General features: G+C 45.6%; 1 protein-coding gene across 1 annotated transcript in view; it reads left to right on the top strand.

Moving 5' to 3' along the window:
• Positions 1-13,413, top strand: part of LOC311237364 (cytospin-A-like) — a 68,694-nt gene that overhangs the window by 20,665 nt on the left and 34,616 nt on the right. Inside the window, exons 2-10 of the mRNA XM_084325196.1 lie at positions 1,140-1,350; positions 2,239-2,404; positions 3,367-4,382; positions 6,656-6,784; positions 6,904-7,265; positions 7,678-7,876; positions 10,325-10,520; positions 11,200-11,273; positions 13,080-13,255. Coding sequence (XP_084181322.1) covers positions 1,156-1,350; positions 2,239-2,404; positions 3,367-4,382; positions 6,656-6,784; positions 6,904-7,265; positions 7,678-7,876; positions 10,325-10,520; positions 11,200-11,273; positions 13,080-13,255 — 2,513 coding nt within the window. The 5' untranslated portion in view covers positions 1,140-1,155. The remainder of the gene's footprint in view (positions 1-1,139; positions 1,351-2,238; positions 2,405-3,366; positions 4,383-6,655; positions 6,785-6,903; positions 7,266-7,677; positions 7,877-10,324; positions 10,521-11,199; positions 11,274-13,079; positions 13,256-13,413) is intronic.

Here is a 13,413-nt window from a genome sequence, read left to right as displayed (position 1 = left end):
ATAAAAAGCAGTAATGGCATGCAGGTTACTCACCCTACTCATGTACAGTAGGAATCCACACTACACAGCATTTACAGACATAAATAAACTTCACAGCTCATCTCCTACACTGGGTATTCATTCAGTAGGTGGTGTCAGAGAGGCAACTACCCATGTGTGTCCTAAGGATAGTAGTAGTACCACACTTGAAAAACATGACAATAATTTAGAAATGTTCAATTGCAAATGTAATCTATTGTTGTTGTTTTTTCTGGTAAATTAATCATTTATATGAATCGACTAATCTATAAAGTAATCAACAGATGAATTGATAACAAAATAATTGTTAGTTGCAGTCCTAGTGGACAAACACTGTAGGAATATTAAGGTGGGATATCATGCAAAGAGCCCTATAGGCTTGTTTTGAAATGTTTTGAACATCAAATGCAGTCGATCTACAGAATATTACAGTATTATGGAGTGGGAATGTTATACATCAGCCATAAGTATTGCATTCGCAGTCCTTGGATAATGATAATTGGAATCAGCCATCTGAAAAAATGGCTCAGGTGGACTTGTATAGCTTAGATTTTCATCTGAAGGAGTCATTGTTGGCAAAATTGGCAATGATCAAAAACAACTCACAACATTGCCTGTATGTTGTTAGGTATGATTTAGTACAGAGTTCCATAACTGTCTTTACTGTAGGTGGTAACAGTAGGGAGAGTAAGCTAAGGGTCGCCAATTCGTTCCCGCTAACGCAGTATGCACTTAAATCTCTAGCTCTAATGACTAATGTCAGACACCTGTGGTTAACGTGTGGCCTGGGTGTGACAGTTAATCACCAAATTAGCAAAACAATGGCAGATGGCAGTAGCTGAAACCAGTTAGAACATGTCCCAGTTTCAACCACATCAAACAAGCTGTACGATTTAAACCAGATTTAAACCTTGGTCAAAGGCAATGGCAGGATATACTTAGCATGCATGTCGTTTTTGGTGTGGGAGGAAACTCACGCAGACACAGGGAGAACATGCAATCTCCACAAAGAAACGGCACTTGCTGGGGTTCAAGGACCTTCTTGCTGTGAGGAAACAGTGCTAACCACTGCGCCACCGCGTGTCCCTTGACAGTATACCATGTGTTGTTTCATCCTTCAGGTTGCGTAGTAAATGTATGAGAGCCCTGGAGCCCAGTATGAGGAAGGCGACCAGGCCTGTGGGCAGCGGAGTGTCCAGGACCACAGCATGCACTAAGAGCCAGGCAGACCGAGCCAAGACGGAGGGAACCTCCAACAATACCTCTACCAGCATGGGCACAGCTGGCAAGAACACAGCCAAAACCTCCACCAACACCACTACACTATCGAAGGTACTGCACCAAGAACACAGCCAAAACCTCCACCAACACCACTACACTATCGAAGGTACTGCACCAAGAACACAGCCAACACCTCCACCAACACCACCACTACACTATCGAAGGTACTGCACCAAGAACACAGCCAACACCTCCACCAACACCATCACTACACTATCAAAGGTACTGCACCAAGAACACAGCCAAAACCTCCACCAACACCACTACACTATCAAAGGTACTGCACCAAGAACACAGCCAACACCTCCACCAACACCACCACTACACTATCAAAGGTACTGCACCAAGAACACAGCCAACACCTCCACCAACACCACCACTACACTATCAAAGGTACTGCACCAAGAACACAGCCAACACCTCCACCAACACCACCACTACACTATCAAAGGTACTGCACCAAGAACACAGCCAACACCTCCACCAACACCACCACTACACTATCAAAGGTACTGCACCAAGAACACAGCCAAAACCTCCACCAACACCACTACACTATCAAAGGTACTGCACCAAGAACACAGCCAACACCTCCACCAACACCACCACTACACTATCAAAGGTACTGCACCAAGAATGTTCAAAGATGCACTTTTAAGAAAGAGAACCATGTGGACTCTGCCATGTACAATAATGTGAAATAGGCAGTTCTTCCTACCACATCTTTTGATTGGTTTAAAAAATTATCTCTTATTTAGATACTTACATCTTGATATATAGACAGACTGTACTTGTAGTTGGTTTGGGTAAGTAATAAGGCCAGCTGGTTATTCCTGCAGCAGTGTGGGTTAATCCTCCCAACCACCACTGCTTGATGAATTGAAGGGTAACATTGGGCCATTGATCCAGGTTTAATATGAGGCGTCTGTCCTTTGCCAGGCGAAAAGCAGTGATGACTTAACCTCAGCCACGTCAGGAGGAGGCGGAGCTTCAGCTGCAAATGGCTCCGTACCCAAGACCAGGAAGACTAGCCCCGCCCTCTCCTCATCCTGCTCCACTACTGCGGCTGGCAGCAACCTGGACAGCAAGACCAGGGCCGGCTCAGGTACACCATTCACTCATGACTTGAATTAATACCAGGCTAAAACACTGAAACACAATACCACTAGCCGTATGTAAGGCTGGCTTCACACTGTGAATCTTTCATGCAACTGTTCTCAGGTTGCTAGTTGCGTGAAACATAATGTAATGAAATGTCATGAAAGGTGCCTGACTAACTGATGTCCGTGTGTCAGCAGTTTATATGCAGCAAGCTACAATTATGTGGAATAGGCACGTCATTTGGTTTTGCTACCATAACAACTACTTGTCACTTGACTGGTGGCAGTGAAAACTTTAGGCTGGCAAGCCTTTTGTTATGGTGGAAAAGCCTAATTAAGTAATTGTGGCTTGTGGCTTATATATATTTTTGTATTCCTTTGTGTAACTGTAGTGCTGCTCGATTATGGCAAAAAATCCTAATCACGATAAAAAAAATTTGATATTGAAATCCCGATTATTATTAAACACAATTACTCATTGATTTGAGAACATAATGATGACTGAATTTGTTTTACCTTTATTCTTGAACAAAGGCTGCCTTTCTGTCATCTTCTACAAGTTACCAAAGACGTTTAAAAAATAACTGGAGAAACGCGCTGTGGCTCCCTCCTCCCTCTCAACACCAGCTGTTTGGGCTTGTGGGGAGGGGTGGAGCGCACCGCTGTGCAGAAAGGGTGCACTGTATTTACAACACAAGACAAATTGAGAGCAACACGGCATGCAGCACAATAATCGTTTTAGCTCCGTTATCTTGTTTTTATGATCATGGGAAGCCAAAATCGTAATTGAAATAGAATCTCGTATTAATCACCTAGCCCTACTAGTCTAGTTGCATCGAAATTAGGTTTGATGCAATTTTGCAACCTGCAACTAGTTCAGTCGGATACATTTCTGAAATCAAAACAAAGCTACTTGTATTTTCTTCTCTTCTCTCTTCACCCCTCGACCTGTTTGTCTTCCCTTCAGGTAAGCGTTGCCCCTCTGCTCCGGCCAAAGAGCCTGGCTCCACCAGAGACGGCCTCCGTCCCAGAACCTCAGCCGCCAGTAGGAAACCCACCTCTGACTCCTCGCCTGTGCCCAAGAGGACCCGCAGTCGAGCGGCGGCCGAGTCCGAGTCGCGCATGAGCAAGTCCAGGTCGGATGGCCACCTGAACAACAAGACCGTGTTGGAGAACCGGGTCAAAGACCTCGTGGGCCTGGCCAAAAACAAAGACGTGGAAATCCTGCACCTACGCGGCGAGCTCCGCGGCATCCGTGTCCAACTGGGCCTGCCCGAGGACGAGGCGGAGAAGGAGGGCGGACGGGAGGAGAACGGGGATGGGGGGAGCACAGGGAGGGAGGAGGGTGAAGGAGAGGAGGAGCCCAGGGAGGGGGGAGAAGCGGTGCAGGAGCGGGAGAAGGCCGAGGCGCCCGTGATCACGGCAGACGTTGAGTCCACTCTGCTGCTCCTGCAGGACCAGAACCAGGGGATCCGCGGGGAGCTCAACCTGCTGAAGAACGAGAACCGCATGCTGAAGGACCGGCTCAACGCCCTGGGCTTCTCCCTGGAGCAGCGCCTGGAGAGCCCCCACAAGAGTCCCCGCTGCCCCTCTCTCAGCCCCGAGCCTCCCTCCCTCCTGACCGCCGCCCTCCACGGCGTCTCTCCTCACGGCTCGACCAGGGGCTCCACCGAGGACCTCCTCGCCAACCCCGGCCGGCACGCCGCTGCCTCCCCCGAAGCGGCCGACAGCGAGTGCAGCGAGGCCTATCAGCCGGCCACCTCCAGCGACGACGCTCTGGACGCTCCCTCCGGCTCCGCCTCCGCCTGCGGCTCCTCGTCGTCGGAGTCGGAGGGCGGCCCGCCGGGGCGTGGCGAGGGGCGGTTGCGGCGAGGCAGCAACGGTAACGCCAGCGAGGTGTCCGTGGCCTGTTTGACGGAACGCATCCATCAGATGGAGGAAAACCAACACTGCACAGCTGAGGAGCTACAGGCTACACTTCAGGTTAGATACATGATACAGTTACAGGAGGACTAGCTAGACAATAAGAGATACAGGCTACACTTCAGGTTAGATACATGATACAGTTACAGGAGGACTAGCTAGACAATAAGAGATACAGGCTACACTTCAGGTTAGATACATGATACAGTACAGGAGGACTAGCTAGACAATAAGAGATACAGGCTACACTTCAGGTTAGATACATGATACAGTTACAGGAGGACTAGCTAGACAATAAGAGATACAGGCTACACTTCAGGTTAGATACATGATACAGTTACAGGAGGACTAGCTAGACAATAAGAGCTACAGGCTACACTTCAGGTTAGATACATGATACAGTTACAGGAGGACTAGCTAGACAATAAGAGATACAGGCTACACTTCAGGTTAGATACATGATACGGTTACAGGAGGACTAGCTAGACAATAAGAGCTACAGGCTACACTTCAGGTTAGATACATGATACAGTACAGGAGGACTAGCTAGACAATAAGAGATACAGACTACACTTCAGGTTAGATACATGATACAGTTACAGGAGGACTAGCTAGACAATAAGAGCTACAGGCTACACTTCAGGTTAGATACATGATACAGTTACAGGAGGACTAGCTAGACAATAAGAGCTACAGGCTACACTTCAGGTTAGATACATGATGCAGTTACAGGAGGACTAGCTAGACAATAAGAGATACAGGCTACACTTCAGGTTAGATACATGATACAGTTACAGGAGGACTAGCTAGACAATAAGAGATACAGGCTACACTTCAGGTTAGATACATGATACAGTTACAGGAGGACTAGCTAGACAATAAGAGCTACAGGCTACACTTCAGGTTAGATACATGATACAGTTACAGGAGGACTAGCTAGACAATAAGAGCTACAGGCTACACTTCAGGTTAGATACATGATACAGTTACAGGAGGACTAGCTAGACAATAAGAGCTACAGGCTACACTTCAGGTTAGATACATGATACAGTTACAGGAGGACTAGCTAGACAATAAGAGCTACAGGCTACACTTCAGGTTAGATACATGATACAGTTACAGGAGGACTAGCTAGACAATAAGAGCTACAGGCTACACTTCAGGTTAGATACATGATACAGTTACAGGAGGACTAGCTAGACGATAAGAGCTACAGGCTACACTTCAGGTTAGATACATGATACAGTTACAGGAGGACTAGCTAGACGATAAGAGATACAGGCTACACTTCAGGTTAGATACATGATACAGTTACAGGAGGACTAGCTAGACAATAAGAGCTACAGGCTACACTTCAGGTTAGATACATGATACAGTTACAGGAGGACTAGCTAGACGATAAGAGCTACAGGCTACACTTCAGGTTAGATACATGATACAGTTACAGGAGGACTAGCTAGACAATAAGAGATACAGGCTACACTTCAGGTTAGATACATGATACAGTTACAGGAGGACTAGCTAGACAATAAGAGCTACAGGCTACACTTCAGGTTAGATACATGATGCAGTTACAGGAGGACTAGCTAGACAATAAGAGCTACAGGCTACACTTCAGGTTAGATACATGATACAGTTACAGGAGGACTAGCTAGACAATAAGAGCTACAGGCTACACTTCAGGTTAGACGCCTGATGCAGTACAGGACTCTTGAGACAATAGGAACATGTCCAAATGTTGTCATGTGTGTTTGGGGGAGAGGCGTGCTGACTGAAATAGATAGACTAAACTAAGATGAAAAGGTCTTGTAGTTCAATGGGTAGTGCGAGCATGGCTCTAACACTGCCGTGGTTAGGGTTTTGAGTATGGATGTCCGATATTATCGGCCTACCGATATTATCGGCCGATATTGGCATTAAAATGTATTATCGGTATCTGTTTTCAATTTTCTTTTATTTGATTTTTTTTTTTTTTACATTTATTTAACCTTTATTTACCCAGGCAAGCAAGTAAGAACAAATTCAAATTGTATTTATTGTGAAAAGTATGCATAATGTTGTGTTTTTTGGGGGGGGGGGGGAACCCTGCATATATCGGTATCGGTTGATATCGGTATCGGAAATTAAGAGTTGGACAATATCGGTATATCGGATATCGGTAAAAAAAAGCTAATATCGAACATCCCTAGTTTTGAGTCCTGCTGGGGCCACCTAATGCTAAAAACAATGTATACACTGATTGTACTGAAAGCGACGTTGGATAGAGCCGTCGTCGACCATGTGACATTTTGTCATGTTAAAATGCCCTCTCTCTCTCTCTGTGTCTTCTCTAGGAGCTGGCTGACCTGCAGCAGATCACCCTGGAACTGACGTTTGAGAACGAGCGGCTCGGAGAGGAGAAGGCCATCCTGGTCGACTCGCTGTGTCAGCAGGGAGACAGGCTGGAGCTGTACAGCAGACAGGTAGACGGATGAGATTTTAGCTGGGCCTTAGGATCCCCCCCCCCCCCCCCCCCCCCCACCCCTACTTCTCTGGAACACACAAGGCTTTATCCTAACCAATAACAACATGACCTGCCCAGGTGGACTACTTCCGAAGCCTCCTGGAGGAGCATGGGGTTCCCTACAGCGCCTCCTGCGCCGAGGAGGACACCAAGAGCGGGCGTTACCTGGAGCTGGAGCGGCGCTACGCGGAGCTGAACGAGAACGCGCGCTTCGAGAGGGAACAGCTGCTCGGCGTGCAGCAGCACCTCAGCGGGGCGCTGAAGATGGCGGAGCTGGACAACGGCGAGGCCCAGAACCTGATCGGCGCGCTGAAGGAGCGGGTCCACATGGCGGAGCGGGCCACCGACATGGAGCGCAGGGAGCTGGGGCTGGCCGCGGCCGAGCTGGATGCTCTCCGAGACACGGCAGGAGGAGAGCAGGCCGAGCTGGTCCGCTGCAGGTAGGAGATGCTAGGTCTAGACATACTGTGTTTATCAGCTGAGCAGGTAGGAGATACTAGGTCTAGACATACTGTGTTCATCAGCTGAGCTGGTATGAGATACTAGGTCTAGACATACTGTGTTCATCAGCTGAGCTGGTAGGAGATACTAGGTCTAGACATACTGTGTTCATCAGCTGAGCTGGTAGGAGATACTAGGTCTAGACATACTGTGTTTATCAGCAGAGCAGGTAGGAGATACTAGGTCTAGACATACTGTGTTCATCAGCAGAGCAGGTAGGAGATACTAGGTCTAGACATACTGTGTTCATCAGCAGAGCAGGTAGGAGATACTAGGTCTAGACATACTGTGTTTATCAGCAGAGCTGGACCACCTGTAACGCTGATCACATGTCCTCTCTCCCCTCTACAGGGCTCAGCTGGACCAGGAGAGGCAGAGGGTGGCTGAGCTGTGCTCCATCCACAACGCTGGAGACAAGACGGACATCCGCATCCTGCTGGAGAGCGAGAGGCGGGACAAGGAGCTGGCGGAGGAGCAGTCCTCCCAGCTGGAGGAGGAGCTCAGCCACACGCGCAACGAAGCGGCCAGGCTGCAGGGGGGCATCAGCAAGGTGACTTTGAGACGTCATGGAAATGTGTTCATCGTCGTTGTTTTTCACCTGGTCAGATAATGAAATGTCAATGCAGCTCGATTGATATTCATCAACCGAACCGCTTTTCATCGACTGAATGAAATGTGTCAATTTCCGTGCTGAAATGTTATTAGAAATTGTAGTTAACACTATGGTCGCCAAAAACGCCGTACCACGTCATTTCCCGCCATGCTCATTCTGCCAAAGACGCCGTACCACGTCTTTGATATCAATATTTCAAAAATCTGTGATCGAAATCATATTTCTCCCCCGGAGACTTGAGATCTACTGTTGATCCCCTATCAACTCTCCAACGGTTCAAGAGCGCCATCTGGTGGCCGATCGACGGATCGCCCAGAGCGGAAACAGGAAATGGAAGCTGGTGCTCATTCCAATTCGGTCCGATCACTCGGTAATAGTCCCAGGACTCGAGCTAGACACAACGGATAGCAATCCGTTACCAATAACTCGATAAACAACATGATTTGGACGTATATACTATTATACAACCTGGAAATGGATCGCATATTTCTACATCCCATAATAGGAATATTTCTGTTCCACGCTCATCGCCCAACGCTATGAGGAAGCTACGGTAAGATTCAGCGTTATTTTTTAACATGTTCGATACTAACTGCTCTAATGATCATATCACCCACACTAGATGAATCATCTAACGTTGGCCACGGAATTATAAACGACCCCCCCCCCCCCCCCCCCCCCCCCATCCGGTCAACATCAGATGATCAGTAGTAACTTCTAGAAGCACGTCCATTTGAAATTTTTTATCTTGTGCAGATTCCTATCAAACTGTATTTGATCATCAATATAATGCATTTGGGGCTATAAATCACGTTCTGGAGAAAGCTGCAGAAAACGATAAAAACATACTTATACTTTAGACCGTATTTTAGCATGAATATGTGAATGAAAAAGTATAACGTTGCTACACCCTGAACAATAGATACTTGATGTTGAATGGGCCATAGTAATGTCAATTTAGCAATACAATTTAAAAAGTTATATCCCTGCAAAGAAGGGGAACTTCTCCATAGACAAATAGAGCTGGCGGAGGATGGTATATTAACACTTTGGTTGCCTTGGGTTAAATTAATGATATACCATAGATTGCCAGCGCTATTTGTCTATGGAGAAAGTCCCCTTCTTTGCAGGGCTATAACTTTTTAAATTCTATTGCTACATTGCCATTATTAGGGCCCATTCAAAGTCCTATATGTATTGTTCATTGTGTAGCAACGTTAAACTTTTTCATTCACATATTCATAGTAAAGTATGGTCTAATGTATAAGTATGTTTTCATCTCTTTCTGCAACTTTCTCCAGAACGTGATATATAGCCCCAAATGCATTATATTGATGATGAAATACAGTTTGATGGCAATCAGCGCGATATAAAAAATTCCAACTAGACGTACTTCTAGAAGTTACTACACGTCATCTGATGTTGACCGGATGGGCGAGGGGGCGTTTATAATTCCGTGGGCAGCGTTATACCAATCATCTAATGTGGGTCAAATGTTGATAAAAGCAGTTAGTATCGAAGATGGTAACGTTACACGCTGAAACTCACCCCAGTCTCCGCGCGCCGTTGGGCGATCATCGTCGAGTAGAAATTTTATCATTATGGGATATATTATTACCCGGTCCATCTCCAGCTTGTATAATGGTATATACGTCCAAATCATGTTGTTTATCGAGTTATTGGCAATCGATCGCTATGTAGAGTGACGAGCTAGAATGCCGGAACATATACCGAGTGCCCGGAAGTAATAGGGCCAACCAGCAAAACCTCTACTGCGCTTCCTGTTAAGCGGTTGCGCCGATCGGCCACCAGATGGCGCTCCTGAACCGCCAGAGAGCTCAGTGGGTCCTGCTGGTGGACCTCAGGCCAGCGGAGGGGGAATATGAATCCGATTCCAGATTTTTGAAATATTGATATAAGGACGCTGTACAGCGTCCCCCGGCAACTTTAGCATGGCCAGCAATGACGCTGTAAAGCGTTTTTAGGCAGTCAAAGTGTTAAGAATATAAGCCTGGCGACCAAAGTGTTAAAGGTGCTATAGATAACATTTACAAAGATGTTCAGCGCAGAAATAAATCCACAGAGCTTTGAGAAAGGTGCAGAATAAAATTATTGCTCCCCCCCGAAAAAAAGAATAATTGAAAACAATATTGGCGTGTTCAAAATGAATGTTGTTGTTTACATATTGCATGCATGTATCCCCTCCCTACTTCCCAATTCCCCACGTGGAATGCACCTGATTGGATAAATGACATGCTGCTGCTCTAGTGCGACATCTAGTGGCTGGATGTTATCTATAGCACCTTTTTTAATGTGCAACCAAATTTGTCCACCCCTGCTGGTATGCAGTTGTACAAATCATCTATCCCCATCTGTCTCTCTCAGCTGGAGGGAGACTTCCGTGCGTTCCGCGACGAGGTCCAGAAGCAGCTGGCGGAGCAGAAGCGGGGCCTGTCCCAGCAGTGCTCCGAGCTGGAGGAGAGAGACACGGAGATCGCAGACATGAAGGAGACCATCTTTGAGCTGGAGGACGAGGTGGAGCAGAACAGAGCCGACAACCTCATGATCACAGACCTAGAAAGTGAGTGTGTAGTGTAGAGGTTCAGTTACCGCAATGTCTTCAGTTATAATGAGTAGTACAAACTAAGCTGTCAAGCTCCATGACAACCTCATGATCACAGACTTATAGAGGTTCAGATAATGACACTAATTTTTATTTATTATTTTACTTACAATTTTTTCTGCATATATAAAAGGTTGAAAGTTGATCAAATGCCATGCCACAATTGACCTAAAACACAAAATAGGCATGCCAGCTGTTTCATTATGTGTCATCATTATAATGTCAATTTAAGTGGAAATTAGTTGGATAGCGTGTATATTTAAAAAGCTATCTTTACAATTTTAGCAAGTAGTACAAACCTGTCAAACTCAATGGCAAGCTCATGATCACATACCTAGAGAGTGAGTGTAGAGGTTCCGAAATGTTCTTCTGTTAGCAGCCAGTACAAACGACCATGTGTATGTGTACACGTGATGACCGTAGTATTTGACTCTGTGGTTGGTCTCCATGACGTGCCTCGTATGTGTTTATGACCACTGGGTGGCAATGTAATCTGATCAAACCATATACAGTGTACTGTCTCAGTGAGGTCGTTTATTCCTTTGTCCTCTTCATGGTCATCATAGTCTCTCTCTGTCTCCGTCTCTTTGTCTGTCTGTCTCCTTCTGTCTTTCTCTTTTTTCCCCCGCTCTTCCAGACACGATCAAAAAGCTTCAGGACCATAAACACGACATGGAGAAAGATATTAAGATCCTTCACCGGAAGCTGAGGGTAATCATGTTGAGATGTTGTCAAAATAACGTTCGCTCACACACCCACCTCTCTCACAGACCGGCACTGGCCAAGGATAACAGTAATAAGATTGTTTCAAGTCAGGCCAAAACAAACACACACACACTGCTGCTGCTGCGCCAATCATTTCTGAAGTAAAGTAAATACCCCCATAACCATTCTGATATTGAAAATCGTTTGGTACAAGAAGGTAGTGCCGTCTAACATGTTAACACATAATTGACAATGAATGCTCTACCGTTAGCAAATGAGCTGCGGTTTGTGTTTACATCTGGTATTAAATTGAAAGTGTGTAGGTTGAGGCGATGTGTGTGTAATATGCTTGTATGCTTGAGCCATTTATTTGTTTATTTCTTTTAATTTGGTTACCAAGTACAGTATGTCCACTAAAAGTGCTTGTTTTTGCCACTGAAAAAGAAATCAGAAAGTTTGTTGCGTTGGAATACAGCTAGCTAAAATAGATTTCCAAATTCCAAATTGTGCCAACGACATGTCGCCCACTTTGCGTAGCGTTCATAGACCATTTATACGGACATGCCGATGCTGTGGCTACCTAACCTAGTAGTTGTGCTACAAGTACATGGACCCAAACACTGCTACTGCTGCTAGCCAAAGAGAACACGTCCTGTACCAAAACACTTTTTTCTCGAGTTTCCATGAGCGGAAAGACCTGGTTTGCGGACAGAGTGGGGAGGTAATGTAATTATTACAAATGGTAATGTTTTGACTGACAATAAGCGTCTTCGTGTTATGTCCACAGGCTTACTGTAAGCAAAGTCTGTTTAGAGAAGTCCGTTCACTCTGCTGCCATCTTGAGAACAGAGAATGGGGAGTCATCCGTATCTAACATCTAACGTTATTCATTCATATATTATGTAGTCACTTGTAAATGACCGACGACACATATAATGGTTCATTTGGTCGAAAAGGACAATTTTGTGATCTTGTTTTTCCCCCCCGCTCAGACCAGCTTCTACTCGTATGCCAACCATTAATTTCTGCCACAGAGTCCTTAGTTACCATGGCAGCCAACCACTCGCTGGGCGATCCCCGGCCTTTTAGCAGAGATCGTGATTAATTTAAAACCTCTTTTTAAACTCTCATTTCACCTCAAAATGCAGTAAATTATAATTTTGTTCAACATAAAATCACATCACATTTAGTTATTTTCTCTGAATATGTTTGATTTGTAGCAAGTAGTTTCATTGTTTCCACCATCATTAGTGTTATGGATTTCCCCCCTTTCAAAACCACCACAGTGCTCCTTCTCCTCGTCCTACAGACTGTCTCCGCCGTGTGGATGGACCTGGTAGTGTGTGAATGTCCAGTAATAAGACATTTCTGGTCAGAGATGCACAAAACATGGGAAGGAATATTCAATACAGAAATACCTTTCCAGGTTTGTTCTTTTATTTTAGGGCATGTTGACTTTCACCCAGAGCACTACAATGAATATGTATTTGGGGTTCTGATATCGGCTGGTAAAAAAACATCACTAGGCACTGGCTGCTTTCTGACTTCCCCACAATAGAGGAATGGACTGGTATATTAATGAAATATACATAATGCAAATGCAAAGAAATTACTTTTTCACTTTCACAGTCTACAATTGAACAGATTTACTAAGCTATGGTCAAAATGGGTTTCCTATGTACAACAGGCAGGGCCACACTTAAATGAATAAGATTCCTTCTCCTTATCAATAATACATTTTTGTACATTATTTAATACTTAAAAAAAAAAGATTTGACTTAAAATGACTTATTGGATTGTCCTCTGTTTCAGGAGGAGTCCGCGGAGTGGCGTCAGTTCCAGGCCGACCTGCAGACCGCTGTGGTCATCGCCAACGACATCAAGTCCGAGGCCCAGGAGGAGATCGGAGACCTGCGGCGGCGGCTGCACGACACCCAGGACAAGAACGAGAAGATGAACAAAGAGCTGGACGAGCTCAAGAACCGCAAGTACGTGTGTGTTCCAACTGGGCAATTAATAGGACACTGACTTTGTGAGGTTTCAAATGTGCTTCAGACCTTTTATCAATACTAGGATATAATAAGAAACCTCATTCATCAGCCCCAGATTTTACATCTTGGTGACGTCACAAATTCAAGGGTGTCTT

Source organism: Notolepis coatsorum (assembly GCF_963971535.1).
Source record: "Notolepis coatsorum genome assembly, chromosome: 11".
In the NCBI taxonomy this organism is placed as follows: domain Eukaryota; kingdom Metazoa; phylum Chordata; class Actinopteri; order Aulopiformes; family Paralepididae; genus Notolepis; species Notolepis coatsorum.
This window is presented reverse-complemented; position numbering and strand designations above follow the sequence as displayed.